General features: G+C 38.4%; 1 protein-coding gene across 1 annotated transcript; it reads right to left on the reverse strand.

Moving 5' to 3' along the window:
- efemp2a (EGF containing fibulin extracellular matrix protein 2a) lies at positions 1-25,961 on the reverse strand. Its single transcript, XM_022684226.2, has 11 exons — positions 25,683-25,961; positions 16,652-16,947; positions 16,463-16,511; positions 14,719-14,931; positions 13,195-13,317; positions 11,323-11,439; positions 9,235-9,354; positions 7,968-8,087; positions 6,591-6,717; positions 3,974-4,169; positions 1-2,682 (listed from the first exon to the last, which is right to left on the reverse strand). Exons 2-11 carry the CDS (start codon positions 16,745-16,747, stop codon positions 2,521-2,523), a joined length of 1,323 nt encoding a protein of 440 aa, XP_022539947.1. The 5' UTR covers positions 16,748-16,947; positions 25,683-25,961; the 3' UTR covers positions 1-2,520.
- Between the last annotated feature and the right edge of the window lie 265 nt (positions 25,962-26,226).

Below are 26,226 nucleotides of genomic sequence, written 5' to 3' on the forward strand. Positions count from 1 at the left end.
TAGAGATTTGGTAGTGTCATATTTATTACAGTAATAATTCCAGGACATAAAAGTACATCATCGACAGCATGGTATGAAAACTACAAAAACAAACAAAAATAATTATAATAATAATAACAATAATAACAACATGAAGATTAGTGATGGATTTGGCTTGGTAGAGGATATAGAGATGTAGATGAGGAGGACTGAGTGGTTATTGATTAATGATACGGCTCTGAATGGTCAGTAAGCTTAGGCCTGTCACGATAACTTCTTATTTTTGGACGATAAAAAGTCTCAGAAATAACTGAGATGAAAGCTATCATTGTCATTTTGAAACCATTTTACTTTTAAAGATTTACAAGATTGATAGTATAACAGCAAGTACACAAAGTAAAGAACAATTAACTTATACCTTATAATAGTTAACTATAAGTGGAGAAAAGTAGAATTGGGAATCCTATGCAGCCTACAGCTGTTGGCTGGTGAATTTTAAAAGAATTTATGATGAGGATTTGGCCCCTTTAAATACAACTGCAGTTCATAATGGTACAGTTACTTTCTTCAATACAAAAGAAAGAATGCTTTTCTTTGGAATATCTTCAGTATTTTCAGTTAGCATCAATAAAAACACTTTTATCACTGTATAGCGAATAAGAAAGCCTGCTGGCTGACAATGAAAGCCAATGGGGAGGTGCTAACATAACATGTTGGCTGATTTCTATCCTATGCACAGGTAAAGACATTAAAACAACTGTCCATTGTAATCAATCCTATGTAACAGTCAAGGCACTGTTATTAATGCATTGGTTATTGAATGACTGCCTTCAGTATTAGTGATGTTCAGGCTTATGCAAACTAATGCAAGAAAACTCATGTCCATATACTGTATAATAATTGGATAATGTAATGATCGTGACAGGCCTAACTAAGCTCAAGGAGGCCGTATCACAATTATGACTATGCAGAGGTGCATATATTTCGATTCGTGCTTGAACATATGCTACATATATCTGAAAATAGACAGGGCGGGGGTGCAAAACTAATGGAATTATGCTGGTCCATCAGCAAGGGCTGCAGCAGCTGAGGCAGAGACTGAAAGACAAGAAGATAAAAAAAACATATCCTTGGGCACAGAAGCCATCTTGAAAATGAGCCTAGATGATGTGAGAGGGACGAGAAAGGCCAGATGAAAGTGAAACAGAAGGCTATATAGGTCGTACAGCAGGTTTTTTTGAAGTCGCAGTGCAGCTGCTATCTTCGCTATTTTGAACACAACACAATATAGGAGCATCACAGTGTTGCGTAAATATGTCTGCAAACCATAGTGCCTGTCTTTAAGACTCTGTGATGTAGATGTAGTAGTTGTATAGTTTGGTTCTATTTCGCATGAGACATGAGTGCTTGGCATACAGCATTGCTCTTCCAGCAAACTTAAAAAGAAAAAGGAATACTCCAGAATTTTCCAACCTAGTCTCAGTTTTGCTGAAGGTAAATAGCATATTTTTGTTTCCCAAGGTACAAAATAATGTACAAGCTCCTAAAGTTTTTTTTTTTTTTTTTCAAATTTTTCAATTGTGTACCCTACAGGTGTGCTCTACATTCACTTTTCACAATTGGAAAGGTGTTTGTAAATGTTATAGCTGTTTTAAATAGAAAAATAAAATACATTTTGGAATTAAAAAACTTTGAAAAGTGTGTATTTGGAGAAAAATGTTACATTTTACATGTTCATATTATATCATATACAAATAAATGGTTACCTATAGCTTTATTTTTCATAATGTTTTTTTCATTTTTCATTTGTCCCTATGTGTTGAACATGTTCCGAGAACATTTATGTAGCTGGGATGTAGCTCATATATCCAGTTATGCTGAAGCCTACATCAGTTTAGTCCTGCCCATTTAGCCTGAAGTTATATGGAGTGTTTCTTTCCAAATAAGATGCAGTAATCAATACACAAGAGCGGCTATACATGTGTCAGGCTTAAACATCACAAATGTTTAATTAGAAGTGATGAGGAGAGATTTAAAAATGGTTAAAATGGTACATATACATTTTTTGAAGTTTTGATTAATTTAAACAGGAACAAAAAAATAATATTGAGGATATGGACCCCTAAAAATACAATAATGCTAAAATGATTTGTTCCTTGAGCATTTTAGGGGTTCATTTTGTGCTAGGAAAGCTACTGTACCTGTAGCACAGGTACCAGATACCAGTTTTAGAGGGTATGGGTTGGTGCTAAAGGACCATGTTCGCTGATTTCTCTTCTATGCACAGATAAAAACAGCAAGATTACTCTCTGCGTTGATCAATCCTATACTGTATAATAGTTCAGGCACATTAGAGGCTTGATCTAAAAATGCTGGTGTATTCCTTTAATCCTTCCCATTATATCCCCATCTCAAACCCCCTCGTCTCTATTGGTTAAGCCATCCTTGCATCCACACCTCTACCGCTGTTTCATCTGCTAGCCATTCAACCCCCCACCACTCCCCTCCCTCTCTACGTCTGGCTCTGAATAGACCTCTCTATTAGAAAGCATAAGGTCCCACATAGACAGATAAGCGAAGCGCAGAACTGGTCTGGTAGCTCATGAGGGGGTTGACCGAAACCATCTCCAGGTCCAGGACGTACTCTTTGGGTCCGTTGACGGCTCGGGCCAGCACCAGCATGGCACTGATGTTGTTGATTTGCTGAGGGGGTAAAAAGACCACAGGGTGTGCTTAGAGCCGTGTGTTATTGAGGAATGATTAATGTGGAATTCTGGTGTGTTATGAGCGCAGTGTAATCTCCATCCTGCCGCTCATAATGGACTTTGTGTGCGGCTGTGCTGAGACTGCTCTGAGGCTGTAATTCTTCCTCTCTGGCACATGCAATCTACTTTACCCCACATACTTACAGCTCCAGCTTGGCACACACACTGACCTACAATACTGTATATCAGCAACCTTGCCTTGAAGTGCTGGCCACCCCTTCCCCCACCTTCTCCTCAGGCTATTAATAGCTGTAAACTGAAAGGCTGGCACCAAAGTAGGACTGCATTGTCCTCAAATATTGGCTCTAATCCACATTTGACATCAGCGTTTGCTTTCTGTGCACAGTGTACCCAATCAATCAGACGTTGGCTGGTGGAGCTGGTTAAATGTGAGAAATACTGAGATTGGAGGACCAGTCTGTTTGGAAAGCCACACTGTAAGCAGGGATACGCTGAATTTACTTAAATAATTTAAAGAAAATAGTGAGCTCAAAAAATTTAATTAAATTAATTGAAAACTTGATTAAATTTAACTTACCTTAAGTTATTATGCCTAAATAATGATACATTTAAATCAATTGTATTTAATATTTATTATTATAATTTAATTTTCAATTGCTTTCCACAATAATTGTACTTCAAATTGTATGATCAGGTGAATAAAAAAGGTTTGTATTTAGTCATTTTTTATTTAATTGAACTAAAATATACATTTTAGCTTTAGGAGAATGACCATACACTGACGGTGTCAGAAACTGGGGGACACATCTACGTACATAAATTATAATGATATTCCCACTTAATCAAGACATTTTGGTGATGTGCCTTAACGATGCCCATCTATTGGTGCCCTTCAGCCCTTCCAGTAGTGTCTTCTATGCCACCCTTATTAAACAGTCTCCAAAACTGGATGCTGTGCTTTTAGCGTTCTCCTAAAGGTGTCACACTAGTAGATTTAATGTCATGTGATGCCCTATAGGTGCCCTCACAATAAGATTAAATTTGGGATTTTATTTGATAGTAAATTGTTGTCCGTTATGGCACAGAGTTAAAAAAAAAAAAGTATTCCCACTGTAAAACATGCACCTATTCCATCCTTTCATTTTTTGTTTGTTTGTTTTAGCCACACCCCCTCTAGAATGTGCCATTTAAATATTTTCACCCCTGGCCTTCAGTCCGCCACTACGTTATTGTGCATCAATAAAAGTAGATAATAATTTGCATCTCACCCTGATGTAGAAGTCTCCGGTTTCGTCTCCTGAGCGGATACGGAATGTGTTGTAGGCTCCAGGATAGACGCTGGTGGCCTGGATCTGGAAGATGTCGGATGGGACAGAGCGCTCCGAGGTGATGCTCATGTAGCGATGCACAATGGAGAAGGGCAAGTCTCGACAGCCTGGCTTAGTAGCAGGACACACGCAACGACTGCAAAAAGGAAAAAAGAAAACAGACAGTTACAGACAGAGTTACACAGATTACAAGGTCTCAAAGGGTTACCTTTATACACATATATATATATAAAGAACTAGAGATCCAGACTTGGGTAAAAGTGTAAGTGCTCTATCAAAGAAGTGACTTGAGTAAAAAAGTCAAAGTGTTCTTTAAGCTCCACACTTAAGTGAAAGTACTAAAGTTTATTTGTACTTAAGTATTGCGAGTAGTTTATTGTTAAATGCAGTAGTAAAGTACTGAAAGTAAAAGTGCAGTACTGTGTTATTAGTGTAGTTATTACAGAAAGCAGTGGAAAGTTCTCAGAGTGAAAGACAGAACAAGAGCAGTGAGGTCTTCTTATAAGATCAGCTTGATCAGTTGATTTACTCAATAATAATGATAAAGTGGGTTTGGAATGATTCCTAACCTTTTTTTAATAATTTTAACAAGCACAGCACATAAACAATGTATCAGAGTAAAAGTATCATCCAAAATATGTAGTGAAGTAAAAGTGGAAGTAAGAGAAAAAAATAATACTCCAGTAGATACAGATACAGCATTTTAGTACTTAAGTACATTAGTGAAGTAAAAATAATACTCCAGTAGATACAGATACAGCATTTTAGTGCTTAAGTACAGTAGTTAGAGAAGTAAAAGTAATACTCCAGTAGATACTGATACAGCATTTTAGTACTTAAGTACAGTAGTTAGAGAAGTAAAAATAATACTCCAGTAGATACAGATAAAGCATTTTAGTACTTAAGTACATTAGTTAGTGAAGTAAAAATAATACTCTAGTAGATACAGATACAGTATTTTAGTACTTAAGTACATTAGTTAGTGAAGTAAAAATAATACTCTAGTAGATACAGAAACAGCATTTTAGTAATTTAAAAACAATAGTTAAAGAATTAAAAATAATACTCCAGTAGATACAGATACAGCATTTTAGTACTTAAGTATAGTAGTAAAGTAAAAATAATACTCCAGTAGATATAGATACAGCATTTTAGTACTTAAGTACAGTAGTGAAGTAAAAATAATACTCCAGTAGATACAGATACAGCATTTTAGTACTTAAGTACAGTAGTGAAGTACTTCTACTTTGTTACTATACATCTCTACTCATGATGATATTTAAGAGTTCATGATTTTTCTCTAAATGAACCATAACCGAACTACAGCACAGTGTTTATTTCATAACATTTCCATGTAACTTTATTGAAAACAGAACAATAGAGCAGAAGGTTGACTTGAATTGATTAGGCTCACAGAGTCCTGTGATGATTACAGCGCAGCCTCGCTCACATCTTCACTCATTCGTCAGAGTTAAACTGATTCAGAGCTGATTCGTAGTATTCTTCTCATCTGCCGCTTCAACATGTTGCATGACTAATGATGATTTAAGCCTCGAACGTACCAAATTACAAGTGAATGTGCGCCGCTCGCCAGACGAATTAACTTAAAATGTTGGATGCCCTCCATTTACCTCCAGACATTTCTTCAAAACGTAAACCTGCCCGGCCACCTGTTATCAATTTCAGACTTTGTGCAAGTATGCTGATTAGATTGAATCTGGCTCAAAGGCAGGGGCTGTGGAAACAGGCCAGAGATATGGAAAAACAAACAGCGCAATTTCAGAAATCATCTGAGGTATGCTTCAAGCAGATGCGGCGTCTGACACATAATGATCAACTGAAGAGGCCAAGGAGAGCATGTGTGTGCCTACAGTATGTGTGTTTGTGTGTGCCTACAGTATGTGTGTTTGTGTGTGCCTACAGTATGTGTTTGTGTGTGTCTACAGTATGTGTGTGTGTGTGTGTGTGTGTGTGTGTGTGTGTGTGTGTTTGTGTGTGTTAGAGAGAGTGTTTGATTTGTGCTCCTATTATAAAGTTAGATAGAAAAATAAGCCTTAGGGAAATGACTACACACTGACGGTGTCAGGAACTGGGGGACACACCTAGTTTGCAAATAAATTACAATAAATTATAATGATGTGCCCTCTTCATCAAGGAATTTTGGTGATGTGTCTTAATGATGCCCATCTGTTGGTGCCCTTCTGCCCGTCCAGTAGAGTCTTCTATGCCGCCCACCCTATTAGACAGTCTCCAAAATTGGATGCAGTACTATTTAGAGTTTTCCTAAAGAAGTCACACCAGTAGATTTAATGTAATGTGGTGCACTAAAGGTGCCTTTGCAATGGGATTTAACTTTTTATATGATAGTAAATTACTGTCCATAATGGCTCAGACTTACAAAAAATTATTGCCACTGTAAAACTTGCACCTATTCCATCCTTTCATGTTTTCAGTTTTAGCCACACCCCCTCTAGAATGTGCCGTTTAAATGTTTTCACCACTGCTTACCACTGTGTGCGCCTACAGTGTGTGTTTGTGTGTGTGTTTGCTTGCTTACTTTTCCGATACTTTAACGTAGGGCTCCTCACAGCGGTTTCCGTCGACACACTGATGGCCGCCATGAATGTTCACGCAGGTCTGGCCTTCAGCGCACTGGTGTGTGCCCGTCTCACACTCATTTATATCTGCGTTCAGAGTCACACAGAAAGCAGCAATAGAATCATAGATCAATATTTGCAGTGTCATTTTAAAGCAACAGTAAGATAAAAAAAATAATATTTTTTAATTTAAATATTTTGGTAACCATCTTGTTTATAACGAGTTATGTTTATTTATTTGGTTTTACAATGGAGCTACATAGCTAACATAGCTAACAGGTGTTCACCTTACCAATTTGCATTACACTCGCCAGAGATTTTGTACAATAATGCTTTTTCTTTTACTTTTTAGTCTGTTTTTAGTCTCAGTAATACTGATTACCTTAAGCAATCTTTATATACAAGATTTGAATATGGTATTTTTATGTGAATCTACTGAATAGAAGATTAGTTTCATTAACTTGGAATCAATCAGAATAGTGGTTTTCTTCTTTCAGATCTTTAATACAGCATGTTTTGCCAATATCAGCCTGTATTAATGGGAATTCCCATTAATACCAATATTGATTACACTTGAACTCTGCCACTGCCCTGTAGTCTCTAGTAATTTTGCTTGTCTTTCCCTTGTTTTTTTTTTTTATTTGCCTTCTTCACTTTTGTTAATGGAAATCTGGCAGTTGTTTCTTTTTATATAGTGTCAAACATTTATGTTGAATGGACCAAAAAAAAAACAAAAAACAAATAATGCTGCAAAATGTAAAAAATGAAAATAAATTGCATTCACTTACATTTAAATTATTTTTTTAAATCTTACTTATTTGCTTTGTGCTTTCAAAAAACGAATGGCATAGCTTTTTTTATAAACTGGAAACATATTCAGACTAACTGTGGCCCCAACAGTGGCTATCAATGGTTTTAACAATATCATCTTTTTCTATAAGTTTTATAAGCTTTGGATTAGCTATAGTAGCATTTTAGCTGCATTGCAGGAGTAGTATAATCTATGTATTTTATCTTTTTAAGAGAAAAACATCAAGATTTGACAGTTTTATCAAAGGGGCATCTGTACAACCTTACTAATGAGATTTTATATCATTCAGTTCGTTGACATACATTACAGATATAGCTATAGATACTACTGTCTGCCTGTCTGTCTGTCTATCTATCTATCTATCTATCTATCTATCTATCTATCTATCTATCTATCTATCTATCTATCTATCTTTTTAACATTGTCAAATTGTTCCTATAGGTTGAATGAATGGAATAAAAGCAAGGAGAATAAGTGAGAGGTGGAGAAGAGGTGGAGAAGAGGTAAAGGAGGGGTGGAGGCTGACCTTGGCACAGGCGAGTCCCCAGGAGCTGGTAGCCGTCTGGACAGATGCAGGAGAACTTTCCTGGTTCATTGACACACTGATACTGACAGAGGTAACTGGAGTAGCTGCACTCGTCTATGTCTGCAGAGAGAGAGAAATGCACATATTTACATATTCAATCCTTAAAGATCAATTTCAAATGATCAGATTCAGATTTTTGCTGTGCCTGATCCATATTTTCAAATTCTGACATTAGTGTGAAAAGATCTAATTGTGTGTGTGAGCAGCATGATATCAGGTTAAAAGACCACCGTGTTAGTGAGGTGAAACAGAGGGATGTGAAATGCATCAGTGCATCGTGAGCTGATGATGGTTGGTGAATCAGCTGCATCAATTATAATTGATTACGGTCGATTATAATAATGTTTTAGTGAGTTGTTAAGTGTTTTTACTGTCTTCATTCCACTGCTGCGTAAACATTAGTTCCTGGTGTCATATTTGGTTATCAAGTGTATTTTTTTTTGTTGAATTGTACTAAAATAATTAACTCAAACTGTGATATCATTTGAGTGTTTATCAGTTTATCAGGCAGTTGTCTAAAGAATCATACTAAAATTATCCACTATGTCTTATATTTTACATTTTTCTTAGTGCCACATTTAGCTTTGAAGAAAGCTTTCTCAGTCCCTTCATGAGATAGAGTCAGTAGTTTTCTCAGTGTCTTGAAGGAGTTCCTGGAGGTGGTACTTTTGACTGGTACTGTATATATATATAGAAAAATTTAAAAAGACCCCTTCAGTTTCTGAATAAGTTTCTCTGATTTTGCTATTTATAGTTATATGTTTGAGTAAAATTAACATTGTTGTTTTATTCTATAAACTACAGACAACATTTCTTCCAAATTCCAAATAAAAATATTGTCATTTAAAGCATTTATTTGCAGAAAATGAGAAATGGCTGAAATAACAAAAAAGATGCAGAGCTTTCAGACCTCAAATATTGCAAAGAAAATGTAAAATCCATATTCATAAAGTTTTAAGAATTCAGAAATCAGTATTTGGTGGAATAACCCAGATTTTTAATCACAGTTTTTATGCATCTTGGCATGTTCTTCTCCACCAGTCTTACACACTGCTTTTGGATTACTTTATGCCACTCCTAGTGTAAACATTTAAGCAGTTCAGCTTGGTTTGATGGCTTGCGTTCATCCATCTTCCTCTTGATTATATTCCAGAGGTTTTTAATTTGGTAAAATCCAAGAAACTCATCATTTTAAGTGATCACTCACCTTTGCAGGCAAACCCATCAGGCCCCAGCTCATAGCCCTGCTCACAGCGACAGAGGAAAGTGCCGTAAGTGTTATAACACCTCTGACTGCAGGGGGCGCCCATGTCACACTCATCCACATCTGAAACCACACAGCAAAACACATTACAGATTACAGTGCACACATTACAGACCACATTTCACTGAGAGAATCGTGTGGTTACAGTGTATTCACTAACTGCCAGAATAAATCAGTCTAAATTCTTAGAAATGGGATTAACTTTATCCCCACTGCAAAAATCTGCCACTCAACTTAGTGCAGAGTAATATTCAATGAGACACTGACATTTAATAATAAACCTAGAACACTGCATAATAAACACAGTAACCAAGTAAACAGCATGACAAATTATAGAGACAGCTAATAAAAACAATTAATAGTTAAATAATGACAGAAAAGTTGCACATAATTATGAGTAAAGTGCAGGTTTTGGCAGTATAAATGTTTTTTAAACACCATGTTTACTTACTGTCCACTCTGTTAAACACCTAGCTAGCTTCTCCACATTGTAGATGGTAAGTCGGTGTCAGTATAGACCAATAAAAAAATAAAAATAAATAAAAATGTAATCACCATCTAATGTATTTATTGTATGCTAGAACCAAAAATACCAAGCAATTCTGATAGTGTTACTTTAAAATCCATTAATTTTAGCAATTTTTTATTAGTTTCAAAACCTCTATTGTTTTTTTAACCTGTTAATTTAAAAAGAGAGTTTAAAGCTGTAAACAGTCTAGATAAAAGCCAGTTAGCTAAATAAATGTAAAACACAAAAATGTGAAAAACAATTTCTCTGGAGAAACGTTTCATATTATTGTTAGCATACAGCTGGATAAAAGTTAAATATAATGTATATAAATGTTATATTTGTTTCTGTAGTCATACCGGGGTGTCTTGTCTCTCTGTAAGTTATAAATGTCTATATCTGTATTGTCATTGGCAGATATGTACATGTGTAATATTGGTTATTGGCATTGGCCCAGAATTTCCATATTGGTGCATCCCTACAAATTATACAATACCTGTTCTTCACTGGTTCTGTGGGGTCCTAACCATTGTAGGTTAAAGAACAAGGTGAAAGGAGGATAAATATGAAGTATGCAGAGAAACAGATACAGAACTACAGTCTGTAATTATAGAACTACAAAGTGTCCTATATGAAGAAAAACAATAATGAGCATAGAAACAAGGAGCTGATTGGTAGAGATATATATAAAGCTTACAGTGGTGGCTCTGTAGAAGCACCAGCAGCAGCTTTAAAATAATAGTAACTCTTTACAATAAGGGTTACAAATAACAGTACTTATGAAAGTAATAAGCATTATTAAATAGCTGTATTAAAAGTATTAGCTGGATTAATTATAAATTGGTATTAGTCAAGACATTTTTAAACATTGCTAAATTTTAGTTCTTCATAATGTCATAAATAACAATTAATTGAGGTATGAGTTAAATTATTTTGTAATGGTTAATAATATCTTAATTAATGTAAATTAATCATTAGTAGAGACGTTCTGCATTAAGTACTGAGAATTAATGTACCCTTATTGTAAAGTGTTACTAAAATAAATGCTAATGTTGTTCTACTCAAGGCCCTACATGGGTGTAATCACGGAAATGAACCCTGTAACAGCTGAAGAGCATTCCTCACCCACTGTTTTCCCCAAATACCTTTTAAAGTAGATAAACCCACTGCAGAGAAGAATTCGCCCCCGTGTTTAAGAATACCACAGTGATTACTCCCTTAAGCCTCAGATGCAGTGTCCCTTATTCACCTAATTGGAGGTGTTGCAGCAGTGTGTTTAGACTCTGGCCCTCGTTCAGAGAATCCGGGGTGTAGGACGACATTGTGCAATAGTGTGTGGGCTTGGCTTTCCGAATGATTGTGTCTGTGTGTCTGTGTGTGTGTGTGCGCCTGGTTTGAGAGTGTGTGGATTGTGGAGTGTTGGGTGGGGAAGGGAGGAAAGAGGGGGGGTACTGGCCTATGACTCAGGGTACGCTGTTGTTGGCTATATGCTGGGGTGGCAGTGCGTGGGCACACACACTTACCAATGCAGGAACGATTGTTGCCAGCCAGCTGGAAGCCTGGCTCACACTGGCAGGAGAAAGAGCCGGGGACATTAACGCAGCGGTGCTGGCAGTACCGGTACCGGCACTCATCAATGTCTAACAACAGAAAGCAAAGCGAGGAAGTCACGCAAATGATGCATATGGTGCATTCCTTTATCTTTCAGCAGCATGGATAAGACATGATATATATCTGCTAAAAGCTTATACTGTATTATCATTGGCCTCTTTCAGTCTGGTTAACATGTTATACCATGTTTAAGCAGTGGTTGTTAAACTAGTTCTTTTAATGTCGACCACACTGGTCCATTTCTCAAGAAATAGGATTATGCTCTAATGCACCACTTCAACTCAAGAAGAATTATTGGGTGGTTCAGTTTCGCTAGAAAACTCTAAAATATGCAGGGTAGATATATAAATACCAGATTTGTCAAAATATACAGCTCTGGAAAAAAATAAGAGACCACCTCTGGAATATAATCAGAAGGAAGATGCTTGAATTTTTGCACCAGATGTTGCATAAAGTTATCCAAAAGCAGCTTGTAAAACTGGTGGAGGAGAACATGCCAAGATGCATGAAAACTGTGATTAAAAACCAGGGTTATTCCACCAAATATTGATTTCTGAACTCTGAAAACTTTATAGTATGAACTTGTTTTCTTTGCATTATTTGAGGTCTGAAAACTGAAAGCCATTTCTCATTTTCTGCCGATCAGTTCTCTAAATGACAATATTTTTATTTGGAATTTGGGAGACATTTTGTCTGTAGTTTATAGTATATAGAAACTGAAGAGGTCTCTTATTTTTTTCCAGAGCTGTTTATGTATTTTAACCTTCTACAATGTCTACAAAAATTTGACCAGCTTTGTCAAGATCTACAGTATGTCCAGCTTGGTCACAATCTGTTAGCATGCGCAGCTTGTTTAAGATTTATTTGGCAGTGGTTAATACAGTATTGTGGGTCACCCCTGGTCATGGATTATCCCAATACTGAGTAACTGAGTTATACTCGCTCTAAAACATCTTAATATGGAGAGAGAAAGATCTGGAAGAGAGAGAGAGAGAGAGAGAGAGAGATAGAGAGAGAGAGAGAGAGAGAGAGAGAGAGAGAGAGAGAGAGAGAGAGAGAGAGAGAGAGAGAGAGAATGCTCAGTGTGAACTCACACAATCATCTAAGAATCATGTTAGTGCTAAGAACCTTTTGGGAATCCCATGCCAGCTTTGTCAAAATATATAAACATTCTTATACAGTTTTATAAAAATGTGAATTGTGAATATGACTTTGCCAAGATCTGTTAGTTTGATTAGCTTGTTTAAGATATTTTAAGTGACCAGCTTTGTCAAGCTCTACCAACAATACCAGCTTGGTAGGTACAGTATCTACTAAATTTAACCACATTTTTCAAGATCTACTAACATGGACACCTGGTTAATCTGGATTTTGTTAAACCAGCTTTTTTAAGTTCTATTGGCATAGATACTGGGTTCATCTGGATCTTGTAGAAACAGCTTTGTCAAGATCTATCAGTGTGCTGGGATTATAAAGACCTGCCTTTAATGACATATCATGGCTGCCTTTGTGAAAATCTAACATGACCATCTTGGTCAATATCTATAAAAATGATCATCTTTGTCGAAATGTATCAGCATGAACAGCTTCATCAGCAAGGCTGATCATGCCAGCAGTCATCAATAGTAGACAAAAGCATATCTGATACTGGCCTACCAGCATAATCATATAAGCCAGCATGAGCAGGGAAGTTTTTTTATAGAAAGGAAGTCCAGAATTAAAGGTCAGTGTTTTGCCTGTATGGTAAGTTGGTATATATTTATAGAGAAACTGCAGTGACTCACCAATGCACTCTGTTCCCACTTTGCGGTATCCGCCCGGACACTGGCAGGTGAAAGAGCCTTCTGTATTGAAACACTCCTGGCTGGGCTGGCAGTCATGTTCATCCCGCTCACACTCGTCAACATCTGTGTGTGTGTGTGTGTGTGTGTGTGTGTGTGTGTGTGTGTGTGTGTGTGTGTGTGTGTGTGTGTGTGTGTGTGTGTGTGTGTGTATACAGTACATGCAAGTTAGCATGATAACAGGAAAACAGTCCATCTGGTGCACATTGTAATTTACGATAAAATTTAAAGCTGATGTCTGTAAGTTTTGGAATTTGGGCGATTTAGGGCCCTCTCTGGTGAGAATGGGTAATTGCACTGAGCATGCCAAAAAATCATTTTAAACTGGGCGGGTGTGATGCGGTCTCCTTTTCGAGCGGATGAATCCGATTCCAGGAGCTCTCTCCACCTTTCAAATGCCAGTCTGATATTAATGAGCTTGCTTCACTCCTTCGTTTCTTAGTTTTTTGCTATAAGTGAATGAGCTACTGAGCTCAGAGTTTCCCCTTCTGAAGTCTCCATTGCTCCACCAGCCACTCGCGTTTAGTAAAACTGAGCCGGATCCTCTTTTAGAGGCTGTACGTGTGACGTGAATACGTAAAGAAGTGTGACGTGGCCAGAAGAAGAACGCCTGCGAAAAGCGACCCGACACCCCAGTTTTTAGAATTAATATACTATAATATATTAGGCTTAGCAGGGATGGTTGTTCCAGCACACTGGCACCATTAAACACAATATTTTATCCCTTCTCCACTCAGAAATGCTTCTGCTTTCAGTTTAGAAACAAAATAATATGGACTGCTACTTTGAAATATCAGAAATATTATGAATCAATCTGGAAGTTTTAAGAGTTTTAAACAATTATATTTGTATTATATAGTATTTTTTTTTTAAAAGGTTTACATTATAGCACCATGTAAATAGCTGTTTTTTACCCATATTTTCTGTGCTGGTATTTTATTATTACAAATGAGAACTCTAGGTAGTGTACACTAGCTGACTGTGCTTACCAGCAATGCAACCGTGCTGTGTATTAATGAGGTCTTGACTGCTGATAACAGCTGGACAATGTTAGCCTTTAAAATCCCCTGGACCTCCTGCAGACGAACCCCCTGCCAACCCCCCAGCAACACTCCCACGATCGCCCCCGAAAACTGGCCGACCCTTGCCCCACATAACACCTGTTTCTATCTGAATCATCCAGACCCCCATAACCCCCTCAATAAACGCTCTCCCACGCACATAACCCAGCAGCCCAGCTAACATTTCCAGTCTTTTCTTAAATCCAGATATGGATGTGAACGCCCCCACAGAGCCTCGACTCAGCAGTTCCTCAACACTGCACTTTCATAACAGCCAGCACCACACACACACAATTACACATACATTTACTCACTCACTCTCTCACTCCCTCAACTTACCGCCACCTGCCACCTGTTCACTAACTCCCACAACCACATGCCCCCTCCCACGCCCACACACACTTACCCACACAGCTGTCCCCCTGTGGCTCGTAGCCGGCAGGGCAGGGGTTGTAGGGCTCGCTGGGTGGATTGTCCAGGCCTGGTGAGATTTGTCTGGGGGGGTCAGGGGCTGGGATGACCGAGGCAGAGCGAGGCAGGCACAGGTAACCTCCGTAATGGTTGAAGCACTTCATCTCTCCCTTACACGCCTCTGGGATTGTTTCACATTCATTAATGTCTGAGGAGGAGACGCATATGATTTGGTCAGAATGTTAAACGTATGATTTGCCTGATAATTAAAATCTAATTTACAAAGCCCCCCTGTCCCAAATGTAACTGATGAAATAAGGAATGTTGGCATCAGAAGTTTCTTTAATGTTTTGCTTCTTTAGTTCTGACCTGGAGCTGCAAGTTCGGGAACCTTGTGTATGAATCAGATTAGCAGTACTCAAACTGCATAACTCGAAACACATTTGCCTCAAACTGCATGGAATTGTTAAGTAATTTCAACTACACAATACTTGCTTGTGTTATTTCTGACAATATTGTTATTTGTAAAATAGTACAAACAAAAGTACAGACACCACTATGATTAGGAGATCGCTGGTTTCGAATCCAGGTCATGCAGCTTGCCATCAGCTGCCGGAGCCCTGAGAGAGCACAATTGGCCTTGCTGGCCAGTGCACTTATAGCAAAGTGACATATATTATCAGAGTTCAAACGAGGCCTAATACTGGGTGCAGACCTTCCTTGGAAAGTACCAAATGTCATGGGACATTAGACTAAAACAGAACAGAGTCTCTTGTCTATTTAGAAAGACAATTTTATCCAGAAACTGCCAGTCATGATCATTACTGTTCACAGTACTGTCCACTGTTTGTGGTAATACTAGTCTTCTATAGTGTATTCCCAGTACACATATGACAATGTGGATTAAGGAATGTTAAGTGTCCACACCACAATTTCAGAAATATAATGTCCCATCCATCTTGCCCCCACTATCAGTTCTCACTCCAACTCTGATCCTTCACTTTGTCTTGCCATGCGCACAATGACCAGGGTTCAGCCTCATACAAGATAACACCTCACAGTTTATACAGGTGTGAGTGTTCCAAAGGCACTCCCTGAGTGACACTTATTGTCCTGTTTATGGACATAGACATTAGCCTGAAGCTCACATGCTGTCTATGATACTTGTATTGTTCCATTTAAGTGTTGTGTGATGACTTGTTTTGCCATGTGGTCTTTTTGTTCACTCTTAAAGATTACACCATGCCATGCAGTGTTATAAATCTAGTCTTTTTGAGGTTACTTAAGCTGGTATGTTTTGAGTCAAGTGATAAATATTGTTGGGGCATAAATTTTCATTTTAGCTGCATCTCAGCTTACGGAGAACATTATAAAAACGTTTAATAACATTTTTTAAAGGTTCCAGGAAGGGTAGCCTATAATGTATAAAAAATAATATTTCAGGAATGTTCTGAAAACATGTGACATAATAATGGTTTGCATTATAACATTATTAGAACAAGTTTCATGTAATATTCCCACCTAGAAGAATAAAACAAGTGATGTTGCAGTGATGTTAAAAGTGCAAATCTTAAAGAGGCAAAGCTGAGTTATATAAAATGGTGCAAATTAAACACGTTTTTGGAATAATTCCTCCTTTAGGGTAATTTTAGGATTATGAAGATAGTATGTAGTGCTGTGGAGTCTTTTGTAGGGGTGTGGATGTTTTATATACTGTGTTTAAGCTGAGGATGTTCTACCTTTGCAGTGCTGAGTCTGTGGATCCCAGTGATAGCCATCTGTGCACTCCTGCAGGAGAACATTCAGTCAGAGATATGCTGCTTGAATGCTAATGCTTACCCTACTGTACGACTGTAGACATATGGACTGAAAGAGAGGCAGACAGACAGACAGTGGGAGAACTGGGAGACTGCTTCCTCCCTCCTTACCGTGTAGGTGTCACTTTCTGTGGGCGGTTGTGAAATAGCACGACGGAGGAACACTGAAACACACACACAAAAAAACAAAACACACACGGAGCGCATCCTCGCACACAGACACGTTCACCTGGCCCTTCTGGAGCTCAGAGCTCAAAACACACACAGGCAGAGTGCTCGTCAAACACACACACACAAATACACACACACACACTCACAGACACACACTGGCACACACTGCAGGCCTCAGGGAGGGATATGAAAGTGGTTGCTGGCTTTAACCAGGGTTTGAAATCACACTGAGGAACCTGTAAGAAAGAGAGAAAAACAGAGAGAGTGGAAGAACCTTAGTGACAAACATTCAAGGAATTTTTCAGTTTTCAGCAATTTCTGCATAACTCAAATATTATTATGTAAACCAAATCCGTCACATTCACATTCTTCAAGCCACCGTGTCACACCGTGTACTTGTGCATTGAGTAGTAGGGATCATGACTGACAGCATTTGGCTAGCATTGTCCATTCAAACAGAATTCAATGCAGAAAAGTCCACACACATCATGATCTCACAGGTCAGTGCACCTTACTGTGTTCTATGGGACACAATATGGGGCGTCAGTGTAAATCAATAGTTTAGAAGAAAAATTATGGCCTGAAAGGTTAATAAAATTGTTTCGTTTGCTTGTAGACATGATTGGTACAATGAACAATTTTACACTAAACTATTCTGAAACACTCTATAGACCTTATCTGTTAAATTATACATAAAGTGAAAAATGCTTAAAAAATTAACAAAATTGGATACTAAGTTGGGACTTAGTGGTTAAAGTGGTTAAAGTTAGGAATGATACTAGCTCCTATCCCATGACTTTTGGCATGTCAATGTATAGCAAGTGTTTTAAGGACAAACTTGCTTGTAATTTGCTTGTAGAAATGGTTGATACAAATAACAATTTCGCAATCACATTACTCAGAATAACTCTTTAAATTATGCAGAACTTAAAAAAATAAGAATTAATGAGAAAATAATAAAAACAGACCAGATTTCTAACTCTTTATGGCACACTGTAATATTTTAAAATGGATAGAATTGAATGCTTTGTTGGGCCTTAGTGGTTAAAGCACCAGGATAGAGTACACTAGTCTCTATCCCATGACAATTGGCATGCCGGCTTATAGCAAGTGTTTTGAGGATAGATTATGGTCTAAATGTTATATATTGCCATATTTTCTTGTAGACATCATCAATACAACAAACATTTTCGCATGAAACTACTCTAAATAATTATTTAAATCATATCCATTGAATTATACAGAATAACCAATAATAATAATCATAATAGGAGGAGTTTGACTGTAACTCAAAATACACAGTCTTACACTGTTTTTCAAAATTACTGGCTTAATTCTTTTATTTTATTTTCCATATACTTACTTTAATTAGCTGCAAAGGCCTGCATGGATTTATGCTTGGCACTGCTGCCCTGTGATTGGCTGATTATGTGACCGTATGAATAAGTACTGTAGGGATATAATTCTAATAAAAAAAGTGCTTGGTGAGAGTATGTGTTCATAGTACTGATTTTTTTTTCTCATTTATTTATAGGTTCTTTAAAAGGACCATATATATTAGAAATATTCCATTATAGACAACCTTTTAAAAAGCCTGTTTTAGAGTGTAATAAAAACACTATATAAAAGCAATACTCATGTACTCAAACAAGTGTTTTCTCTTCTACAGTCTTCACACAAAGACCCCATTTACACCTAATATCTGGATTGTATACCAGATTTATTCAGAACAGAATTAATTGCTTTATTTATCCAGGGTTTTTATGTGCACTTGTGGACCTGGACACTCAGTGGGTTGTAAAGGATCAGTTACATGGATTTGAGCTGAGAATTAACATTTTGATTGGATCTGTAACACAAGGCCTCTGTAAGGATGTGTGAAAGTATGTGGTAACCTGACTCCCCCTGGTGGCTGAACTGGAATCGCAGCACAATTAGCCTTACACTTCTGCGACAATTGCATAACACAAGTAAGTGTGGATTAAAGCTGGTTTATATAAAACATGCTCATTAAACCCTGGCTAGACTGCAGCTCTAATAACTCGCATTTCAAACCACCTGTCAGTTTTTTTGGGGGAAATATGGGAAAGGTTAGAGAAACAGCAGAAAGGCCTGTGTGAAAGGCCTCTTTTTAGACAGAGCTTCATTTAATGTTCTCAGTAAGAGAGAACTGAGATTTCTGAGTAGGGCCGTTAGCTTGAATAAGTCCTGTCTTTCAGGTTCCTCAGCTGAAGAATAAATAGAGATTCGGCCAAATGCAACACTTATAAAACATTTCTGACTCTGACTCTGAGCTGTGTAGCTCAAAGCTGCTAGCTGGTTCATCCTGAGGAGAAGATAAAACGGACACGTGAAAATCTGCATGTAGACAAGCGCTGATGATCATGTCTACGTCGTAAAGAAAGCAGTTAGGAGCTATCTTCTCGACTCCAAAAATACATACATACGCAGACATTCGCTCTGCAAGCCGCCAGGCCAAACCTCAGAGGTAGCGTGGAGAGCACTGCCCCGGCCACTGGTATTGTCATGTTGACTCAAAGTGACAAACAGCAAGCCACAGGGCGACGTGCGTATCCACACACACATTCTGCTTCTGTTACATCAGCCTCCCTCTTTCTGGTCCAAACCACAAGGGGCTGTTCATCATGGCTTACAGTACACATAGGGAAACTCGAGGCACCCTCAAGTACAAACACACTTCAAGTCTCACTATCATTAAAGGGATGAATGTGCTTAGAATTAAGGTTAGAGGCCTTACGGGACAGTTTCCCAAACAGCGACTAAGCCTAGTCTTGCACTATGCAGCAGTTTGTATGTAGGCTAGGTTTAAATCTGGAAACTGACCCTAAAAGCTTATTAATGGGCCTACAAGTGGTGCAGGACTATGCTAGACATATGCTATGCCATGGTCAGCCAAGTCATCAGACCTACCTATCACTGATTAAAAATGTGTGGGATGCTATTGTATGCACTAGCAACACTCCCTACACCACCTACCACAAAATCTGCAGAAACTGCATAAGAATATTCATTTAGCATGGGATTTATAGAATAATGGATTATTGCAAGACACATTTGGTGTTCTACACATGCATTACACAAGTGTTACACACTACTGCTGGTCTATGTGTAGCCCAATAAATATGTGTACTCTGTGAATGACTCTATGAATATTAGTTGCCCATATCAGTCTAAATACACAGCCTGGCCAAAAAATGTCGTCTTCTGCATTTAACTAAGTATATGAACCATAAGCCCATTGAGAATCTTTGGGATGTGCTGGAGAAGGTTTTTTGCAGTGGTCAGACTCTACCATCATCAATTTAAGATCTTGGTAAAAATTTAATGCAACAGTAGATTGAAATAAATCTTGTGACATTGCAGAAGCTTATTGAAACAATGCCACAGCGAGTGCATTCCGAAATCAAAGCTAATCAAAGGTGGTCCAACAAAATAGTTTATTATTAAAAAAGTTTATTATATTAGAGTTTGATTTTTTTTTTTTGTGGTGGGGACTTTTTTGGGCTTTTATCTTCCTTCCCAATAGCAATACAATCCCACCCTTCTGGACACAACACTGTTTGAAATTATTTCTTTGAAAATGATTGTATATAAAGTACCAGACAAAAGTTTGGACACACTGTAAACTCAGTGGTTTTCATTATTTTAAAATGTTCTGAATATTCTGTAGATTAATACTAAAGTCATCCAAACTATGAAGAAAATCATATAGAATTATTTAGCAAACAAAGAATTATTAAACAAACCGGAATATGTTTTATATTTTAGATTCTTCTAAAAGTAGGCACCTCTAGCTTAGATGAAAGCTTTGCACATCTTGGCTGGATTGTCTCAGTCAGCTTTATGGCTTTCAGTTAACAGCTGTACTGAACTTGTCAAAAAGTGTTGAATGATGTTAAATAATGAAACTGGCTCTCATCAGGACCATCCCAGGAAAGGAAGACCAAGAATTACCTCTGTGTGTACAAACTTGTTACTGGTACTGTATATGTATTATTGTTGAGTAAAAATATTCACTTTTAATATTCCCTTTTAGTTAAGTTCAAAATCTCAAGTATTTTTCATCCTGATATAATCATATAATTCTTCATTGTTATCACAGTATCACCCATTGTAATGCTGGTATTTCAGAAGGCTTTAATATGCAAAACAGCCCCATAACCAGATCCAGATCCAGATTCAGAGCAGAGTGTTTCTTATGGAGGTTGTAATGAGTCAAGATGGCTATGTAATTCTGAAAAAAGTAAATCGTTTAACTCCAGCCTAATTTTCGACCATGTGTGACATTAGCGGTTGACCAGCACATTTTTATTTTATTACAAGCTGTTTCACAATCGCAATATGTAGCAACATAACCACATTTCATGCCCCCCTAGTCTCTGCTTTTTCGTAACTCATAAATGAACTCGACTGCTGTTCCCATGTGCCACTGCCAAGCATCCCCTCTGTGGGCTTATTCACTAGAATCCATACTACTGAGTATTTACCCTCTCAGTTATTCACTCTTATATCTGCCCAGTCCACGCTGCCGCTGGGAAAGCCCGAAATTAACCACCGTAGCAAAACCAAGGCCAGGGCTGGACTGCGCTGGACGCTAGGCCACGGTATGGTCAGTGTGGGGGTGAGGTTAATTGAGATGCTGCAGTGCTTTGAGTGGTCACTGGCTTTTTTGAATGCCAGTGGTGAGGATGTGGGCAGCGCACTGTGGACGGGTCAGACTGAGCATGCCTGTGTTTCCCAGAGTATCCCATTCTCGGGAAACCCCCTCAGAGTTCACCAGAGAGGGCACTGAGCGAGGCTTTCTGTTGTTAAATCAATTCAATTCAGTTCAATTTTATTTCTATAGCACTTTTTACAACAGAAGTTGTCACAAAGCAGCTTTACAGAGAAAAACAGGTCCACACCTCTGATAAGCAGCACCACAGAGATGCCAATTATTGTGGGACAGAGTGGAAAGGAAAAACTCTCTTTAAGAGGAAGAAACCTTAGGAGGAACCAAGACTCAGTCAGAGGAACCACCCCCCTCGGATCGACCCAGACAGTACAAACAAATAACAAACAACAATCAATCAAATAACAGAACAAAACAACAGTACAGAGAGTATTACCAATCAAATCACCAATTACCAATAACCATTCAAAAGACCAATCAGCCATAACATTAACACCACCGACTTCACCTTTCTACACTTATTGACTATTACATCAGCGTTACTGTGGACTTCTATTATTATATATAATTATATAATAATTCTCTGTCTACTTTAATAATTCTTCTCCTTTCACCCTCCTTTCTGGGGGGGTCTGATTTTCGGACCCCCATCCAAAATGACGCTGCCCACAGGATGCCACCCACAGCACACTGTTAGCTGGATATTTCTGGTTTGTGGACTATTCTCAGTCCAGCAGATACACTGAGGTGTTTAAAAACTCCAGCAGCACGGCTGTGTCTGAACATGGGTGAAAGAAGGACAATAATAAAGTATGCAGAGAAGCAGATTCAGAACTACAGCCTGTAAATATATAGAGGTACAAAGTGTTTTATATGGTAAACGGATAACAGATTAAATCGAGAATGAGTTTAAAAATACAGAGAGGTGGTGATAATGTAATGGCTGATCAATTTATACACTTGATATGCAGGCAGCATCCTGACAGCGCAGGATGTTCTGTTCTGCACTTGGCGGCTATACAACCGCCAATCAGACGGGCCATAAAGATCTGTGCTTATGGGCACACTGCAGATGGACCACACACATATAGAGACAAATGCTCTGTCTCTCTCTCTCTCTCTCTTTCTCTTGCTCTCTCTTTCTCTCTCTTCCACTTGCAGGCACAGACACACCTCCGGGTGATGGCCTCGGCTCTGGTCGGTTCTGCTCAGCTGGGCATGAAGCTGACATTCTGTCATGGTAGTCAAAACAACCCTGCCGTGGTACCGCTCTGCCCTGCTCTGGACATGCTGGACTGTACAGCCATCTCACAGCAATCGCAGGAACACCCAGCACCACTGACCACTGACCAGAGTAAACTATAGCGCCCTGTTTACGTTTTACCACACTGAGATCCGGCACTCAGCAACATTAGTGCAGTTGAGTGTGACTTCTCATATAAACATGTGTGTGTAACTATAAAGATGTCTCCAGTGTTTTCCAGTGGTCTCTAACTGCAGAGGTGGGGGACTCGAGTCATATGACTTGAGTGAAATCAGACTTACAATAAGTCTCAAATATCAGATTTTGAGACTTGATACTGAAAAAAAAACATCTTGATTTTGACTTGGTATTCATGACTTATACTTGGCTTGGGCTTGAGATATATCACCTAAAATTATGTTTTTTATATATTTTTCTGTATATATTTGTATTTTTATCTTGTTACCTGCTTGACTTGTTACGTGCAATGGTTTTACTTGTCTTGATTGACTCATAGCTGGAAATCAGTTTCAGTCAACTGAAACTTGAAGGTCAAGTTTGATGATTAAGACTTGAGAAGTGATTAAGACTTGAAGGTTATGATTTGAGACTTGATTAAGACTTAAAGGGTAAGATTTGAGATTTGATTGACTTATAGCTGGTAATCAGCTTGCTTAATTATCACCATAGTAACCTGAAACTTGAGGGTCAAGTTTAAAGATTATGACTTGAGAAGTGATTGAGACATAAAAATTAGGATTTGAGACTTAAATGAGACTTGAAGGTCAAGACTTGAGGCTCAAATAAGACTTGAAGGTTAAGATTTGAGACTTGATTAAGACTTAAATGGTAAGATTTGAGATTTGACTGAGATTGACTTGATAATTAAGGCTTGAGACCTGATTGAGACATAAAGGTTATGATTTTAGATTTGCTTGAGACTCAAATGGTAAGACTGAGATTGGGATTGAGATTTACTTAAGCCTTATTCACACCTCTGTCTAAGGCTACAGTCACACATTTGGTAAAATTAGACCAAATATGATCTTTTTTGTCACTTACATGTTTTTTTACATAGCAATGTGAATGACAAAAAACACAAAACCTTTTTCCACCTTTTGAATTTAAAGTTTAACCACTTCTTTGTGGATTTTATGAAATTGAAATCCAATACATATATACAATAAGCATCAATGCGACTCAGCCTAAACAGCCAGAATGAAATTCATGCAACAGGAACCCTGGAACTTTGAGAGCTACTTTGATGCTGGAGAAGATGAAACAAAAACCTTATGGAAGCTTTGTTTTCTGTGCGTAGGCGCCAGTTTAACAGTTTGGACTGAACATCTGATGTAGTTCACATTTAAAATATAGTGGGAAAGGACTAAGAAAAAAACATTTTGGCTACTTTACCTGCTATGTGGACATCTCCAATAGGGCACAAATGTAGGGTAAGGTATGAACTTTCAAAGGCCTGACCCCTTAAACTCTAGAACACAGTGTTTCACACCAAACCATTCTGAAAGGCTTAATGTACATCTACAAATATGTGTTCTTCTAACCAGTTCAAACCAGACATCACCTACTTTTTCGAATTCATTTTTACTGTTTTTCTACCAAGATAAACAGTTTTAAAGAAATTGCTGAGGTGTTTTTGCACAGGTCTGTAGGCGCGACTGCCCGGCATGCTTCTTTGCCGTTGAATGAATGCTGGAGTCAGCCCTGAGCCATATAAAATAATGCAGCCAAAAGTCAGTAATTGCAAAAATATACAAACAAACGTGATGAAGCGTTGCGTGAACATTCGGTGAAGAAGTGGCCTGTGCTTGTACAGTAGGCCACTGTTCTGAGTCGTGACACCATGCTGGGGGGGTTTAATTGTACGTGTTTTTTTTCTCTCCTTGTTATGGCACCTGTGTTTTTTTTTTCAGCGGGGCCAAAACGTGTTTTTCTTGAGCTGTTAACTGTTAGCGCTGCTAAGCAGTAGACATGTCATGATAACTGTTTTTTTTTTTGTTTTTTTGTATTGGATGATATATTCTATATTCTCTCAGAAATAATGATGCTATTATGCTATTACACCCTTGTGAGAGACAATGAACATTTGATTAATAATAGTTTGAGAGGTGAATACTTCAGTCATGTTACTGATGCATGGTTCAATGCCTGACTGAATAAAATATTAGTGACATTTATTTGTATGTTAACATCCATGATGGACAATGGATATTAATTGATAAGTATGATAGGTCCATAACATAATTATAGTGACAGGCCTACTAAAGTGACCAAAGAGTCACTTTAAAAAGCCTCATTTGTTGAATAAAACTGGACAAATCAGCCTAAAACTATAGATAGACAATCCTGAAAGTACAGCCACTCACACAGTTCCAGCCTTTTCCAAGCTCCTTTTTTTATAGTAAAAGTTGCCCAGAGCTGCTGCTCTAGTGGGGGTCTAAGAGAGGAGGTGAGTGACATTAGTGCTGGTTGTGAAAGAAAGCTGGAAGCGAGGTTGGAAAGTTTTGCAATAGTATAGTGTGTACATGAAGCGTGATGCGTAACAGTAACAGCATCCTGACGGTTGGGTAAGAGACACTGGAGGACTAAAGCCACGAGCGTCTGGCCCGTCTCAGCGGGGCTGACTGTAAGAGATAGGATTGCGTGACGGCTGCACAGTGAGGGTATTCTGGGTCATTCCAGCACTTTTGTGGCCGGAGTGAAGTAGCACCAGGGCGCTGAGGCTGTGAATGGTTGGAGTGGAGCTGTGGAGCATGGGTGACGTACTGAGAGCCTTCAAGGAAAAAATTTACTTTTCTGTTGTTTTTTTTCTTCTGTTTCTACTGTATCTTACTATCTTTCCTCTTTATGCAGTATCTTACTCATCTATTCTTTTCTTTTTCTCCTTTCATGAGGTACTGAATGTCTTATTCTCACCTTCTATATTGAGATGATAATATTTTAGTACTTTTTTTTTTTTTACTTTTATTGTAATCCCTTGTTTAGTGAATGTGAAATCTGAAGCATGTTGTACTCACAGGTCACTTCTCCTCCTGTTGTGGCCTTGGATTCTTGTGGATTCTCTCTGTCTGTCTCTCCTCTTTTCTTCTCTTCTCTTCCGGTGAAGGTTTCTCTCCCTTCTCTTCCTCTTTTTCTCTCTGTCTCTCTCTTCTTTAGCTGCCTCTTCCTTCTCTTCTTGTTCTTCTCCTTCTTCCTTGTTCTACCTCTTCAGCTTGACTGAGTGGAGTGTGGAGACGGACAGCTGGAGTGTATGAATGTATCCCGAGGAGGGCGAGACGGAAGAGAGGGACAGCCCATTCCGACCCCCCCTCTAGGCCCCCTGCGCCGCCGTCCTCCGCCCCCCAGACACCCCTCTGACCACCCCCCACCCCTCTCCTCTCCTCCTCTCCTCACCCCCCAGGATGAAAATTCCTGGTCTGCGGCCCAAATTCCAAAATTCCAAATCTGTCCGGTTTGCCGGCAGAACAACAGTGCACAGATTCACACAGTCACAGTTACACACACACACTTACACACACACACACACATTCGACCGCCCCCCCTGAACCCTTCCTCACAAAC

The sequence above is a fragment of the Astyanax mexicanus genome, chromosome 10 (genome assembly GCF_023375975.1).
Source record: "Astyanax mexicanus isolate ESR-SI-001 chromosome 10, AstMex3_surface, whole genome shotgun sequence".
NCBI lineage: Eukaryota > Metazoa > Chordata > Actinopteri > Characiformes > Acestrorhamphidae > Astyanax > Astyanax mexicanus.

Coding starts and splice junctions, on each gene's coding strand:
- efemp2a (XM_022684226.2), bottom strand. CDS start 16,747: ATGCGCTCCGTGTGTGTTTTGTTTTTTTGTGTGTGTGTTTCAGTGTTC. Junction 11,440..13,194: donor AGTGGGAACAGAGTGCATTG/GTGAGTCACTGC, acceptor TTCTGTTGTTAG/ACATTGATGAGTGCCGGTAC. Junction 6,718..7,967: donor GGGGACTCGCCTGTGCCAAG/GTCAGCCTCCAC, acceptor CTCTGAACGCAG/ATATAAATGAGTGTGAGACG.